Source organism: Besnoitia besnoiti, chromosome I (genome assembly GCF_002563875.1).
Source record: "Besnoitia besnoiti strain Bb-Ger1 chromosome I, whole genome shotgun sequence".
Lineage (NCBI taxonomy): Eukaryota > Apicomplexa > Conoidasida > Eucoccidiorida > Sarcocystidae > Besnoitia > Besnoitia besnoiti.
In genome coordinates, this window is record NC_042356.1 from 2,218,728 (window position 1) to 2,221,881 (window position 3,154).

At 57.5% G+C, this 3,154-nt stretch overlaps 1 protein-coding gene across 1 annotated transcript; it reads right to left on the reverse strand.

The window, feature by feature from the left end:
• Positions 1-427: 427 nt before the first annotated feature.
• BESB_003290 (acetyltransferase, GNAT family protein) lies at positions 428-2,120 on the reverse strand (the record flags this gene model as incomplete). The annotated part of the gene is made up of 3 exons (XM_029359084.1): positions 428-750; positions 1,184-1,327; positions 1,856-2,120. 3 exons carry the CDS (start codon positions 2,118-2,120, stop codon positions 428-430), a joined length of 732 nt encoding a protein of 243 aa, XP_029221997.1.
• Positions 2,121-3,154: the final 1,034 nt, after the last annotated feature.

Sequence of the window (3,154 nt, forward strand, 5' to 3'; positions counted from 1 at the left end):
AAAACCCCCTCAAGAAACCAAATGAGCAGGCTGGTGATGTGGTAGGTACAGTCCTGCTCTCAGCAGTCATATATCCCCGACGCCAGACACACGGCGGCAATTCAAACTCGGGGGAGAGTGTCGCGAAAACAGGAATTTCTACCCACCGCAGCTGCGCTGCAAGAGCCTCGTTCTCAATGGATATCGGACAACCATCTCCCGATCGACCGCTTCGTCTCTACCTCATCCCACTGCAAGTAGCGACGCCCGTGCGCGGCCCAAAACAGCGAAGCCCCGCACGACAGTTGTCAATCGCGCCTAGCTTGCAGACGTCTGCCGCCTCGCCTATATAGGGCCCAGGTTGATTAATTGGCTACGCCGCAGCCAGCCTACGCTGTCCCCCGTGACCGGTCGCCTGTCTCGCTTTCTCGCTTTCTGGCTGGACCCCTCACTTCCCACCGGTGCCCCCCGAGGCGGTGACGACGAGGTTGTGCTGCGTCACGTCGTATCCGTCGCCGTCTGCGCCTTGCGCGGCGAATTTTGGATCTGCGTAGATCCACGGCAGCGGCGTGCGGAGGATGTACGCGGACGTCGGCGTGACGTCTGTGTAGTAGTCTTCCTGAATGCCCTCGTTGACGAAGCCGCGCTTCTCGTAGAACTCAAGCGCATACTTGTTCTCAGTCCACACGTGCAGGTAGCAGTCCTCTAACTCCACCCCGCCCTGCTGCGCCTCAGAGGCCCGCGAGAGGATATACGATAGGAGACCCGACGCTGAAGCGAGGAACATGCAAAAAACAGACAAACGTAGCGGTCGCGCAACATACTGCTGCGGGAATGCGCAATAGAGGCACGGCTACACCCCGCGACGAATGACGCGGAGTACGCATACAGCTGTAGGCGGCTCGCCGCGAAAGAAAACACGAAAAGGAGACATCCCACAGAGGAGAACGCTGCTGCACACACGGGTATCTGTACTCTGATACAGCGAAAGGTCGGCACGTTGTAGAACTCGATCCACTACTTAACCACTACTTAACTCTTTGGACTGACCACGGATGCACGAATATCGAACGACTCTCCTTGAACTATACGGTGCCGCGGACTCTCCAGAATGCGTCGGGTGAAACCGAATCCCGCCACGAAGATAGACAGGCACGAGATGCGAAGCACGGATTGAGAGGAATGCGCTCTGCTGGCAACTTACCCACGCCGTATCTCCGGTACGGCTTGAGAACCGAGAGAGTCATGATGTACAGGCTGTGTCTTTTCTTCGGGGCCCCTGCAGCTGCAGCGGGAGGCGCCTCCACACGACAGCAGATGCCGCCGACCATGACCTCGCCAAGATACGCTGAGGAGGGGACGAACAGACACAACACGAATGAGAGAGTCACAGAGACAGCGCCTACCACGGCTGCGTTTTCACGAAGCAGAACACATGTCTTGAGTGCAAAGTATGGCAGCGCCGCCGCCGCCGCACAAAAGGGCACTGTACACACACCCCAGCTGCCGGCGCGACAGCGCCCGGGTAACCGCGCAGACCCGCGGCGAAAAACAGGAAACTGGATCAAACGAAAGAAACAGAATTTCGTCCTAGGGAAGCAGTTGAAGGACATGGGCCCAGGGCATTATGCCGGCACCGTTCTAGGAATGACGAAGGAAAGGAAGCTCGCAAACACCAGCTCACCCGTCCACACATCCCGCCCCCTCCTTTGGGCGGAGGCCCACACACAGCGCAAAACGCGAGTGAATTACGGGAGCGTCGTCAGACTCTACGCTGTCGCCGCAGACAGGTCGAACCCAAGCGATGCAGTGCCCGTTGAGCCACAAAATACGCCCGGTACACATAAAGCGCAGGACTGCGAATAGCTGCACATACCGAGACGGGAAAACTGGCTGTGTCGCTGCAGCTGTTCGTACAGCACGTCGCCGTAGGTCACAGGGAGGGTCGCGAGATGCAGCTGCTTCATCTGCATGACATTGTGGCGAGTGAGCTGCCCCAGGCCGAAGCATGCCGGCGGGTCTGGGAACGGCGCTTTCTTCTTGGAGGCGCCCTCTGAAGCGGCGGCCGCAGCCTTATCATCAGGCGCGCACGAGCTCGCGGGAGTCGCCGCAGCACTCTGGTTGACCGGCAGTCTGCCCATGGTGGCGCGAAAAAGAGAAAGGAACGAATACAGAATGAAGAAGCAGTACGCCACCCGAAATGGTGAGAGGCCGCGAAAAATATAGGCTCAGGAAGTAAAACAACAGGAGGGACGACACAGGAAGAAGCAGCAGAGACTTCAACAGGAGTACTCTGGTGAAACCAGAATCTAGTTCTTTTATGCGCAATGAAGAAAGCACCGCAAAGGTGCAGTGAAAACGTGAGTTTCCTTTCAGAGAAAAACGCACAATGCCCCAGAAAAAACCCTTCGTGGACAGGAGAAGGAAGGAATACGGCGCGGCTCGCAGACAATGGATTCCATGACAGGCGACAACAAGCCGTGCAGAGAGATCCGGAATGAACACAAAAAGACGAGACTCTATTAAAAAAGTGCCGGAGGCGCAGGGGTGATACTGAGAAGCCGAGAGAAAATGTGCAACGGGGCAGGAGGCGATGACCCCCGCGAAAATGCCGAGGCGCAGCGGCGAGGGGGGAGAGCGGGCGGCTGCCACGAAACACCGTCAACCAACGCACGCAAACTAAAACTTGGGAAAGGCTGGTCGGGGGAGAACGAACAAGGCAAAGAGAGAGACTCCATGCAAGGAAAACTGCGGAGAAGGAGACAGTATCGCGCACTGCGAGACAAGAACAGGCACGCTCGAGGGCGTAGGCGTCGAAAAGGCAGACGAAGACCAGGATCCACCTCGCTCTGTGATGCAGCCGCCTGGGGTGGGAATGTGAAAAGTGAATGGAGCAAAAAATGAAGGGATGAGAGCAGATGTTCCGCTTCATCGAAGCGGAAAGCGACGACAAGATGCGCAGGCAAGCCGCAGCGTGCATGCGCATGCGCTGATTATCCCCGCCGCGAAACCTAAGTTGCCGAGATCTGGCGCTGCCCGCCTGAGCCTGTGGGCGAGAGCCCCCTACATCGCCGGTATTGGCCCGAGCCCTTGAGAAGAAATACTCTAGCAGATGCGCAAGAGACTTCAACCAGCCTAAACCCTCCAAATGAAGGCCCTGTTGTGTGTGGCACAC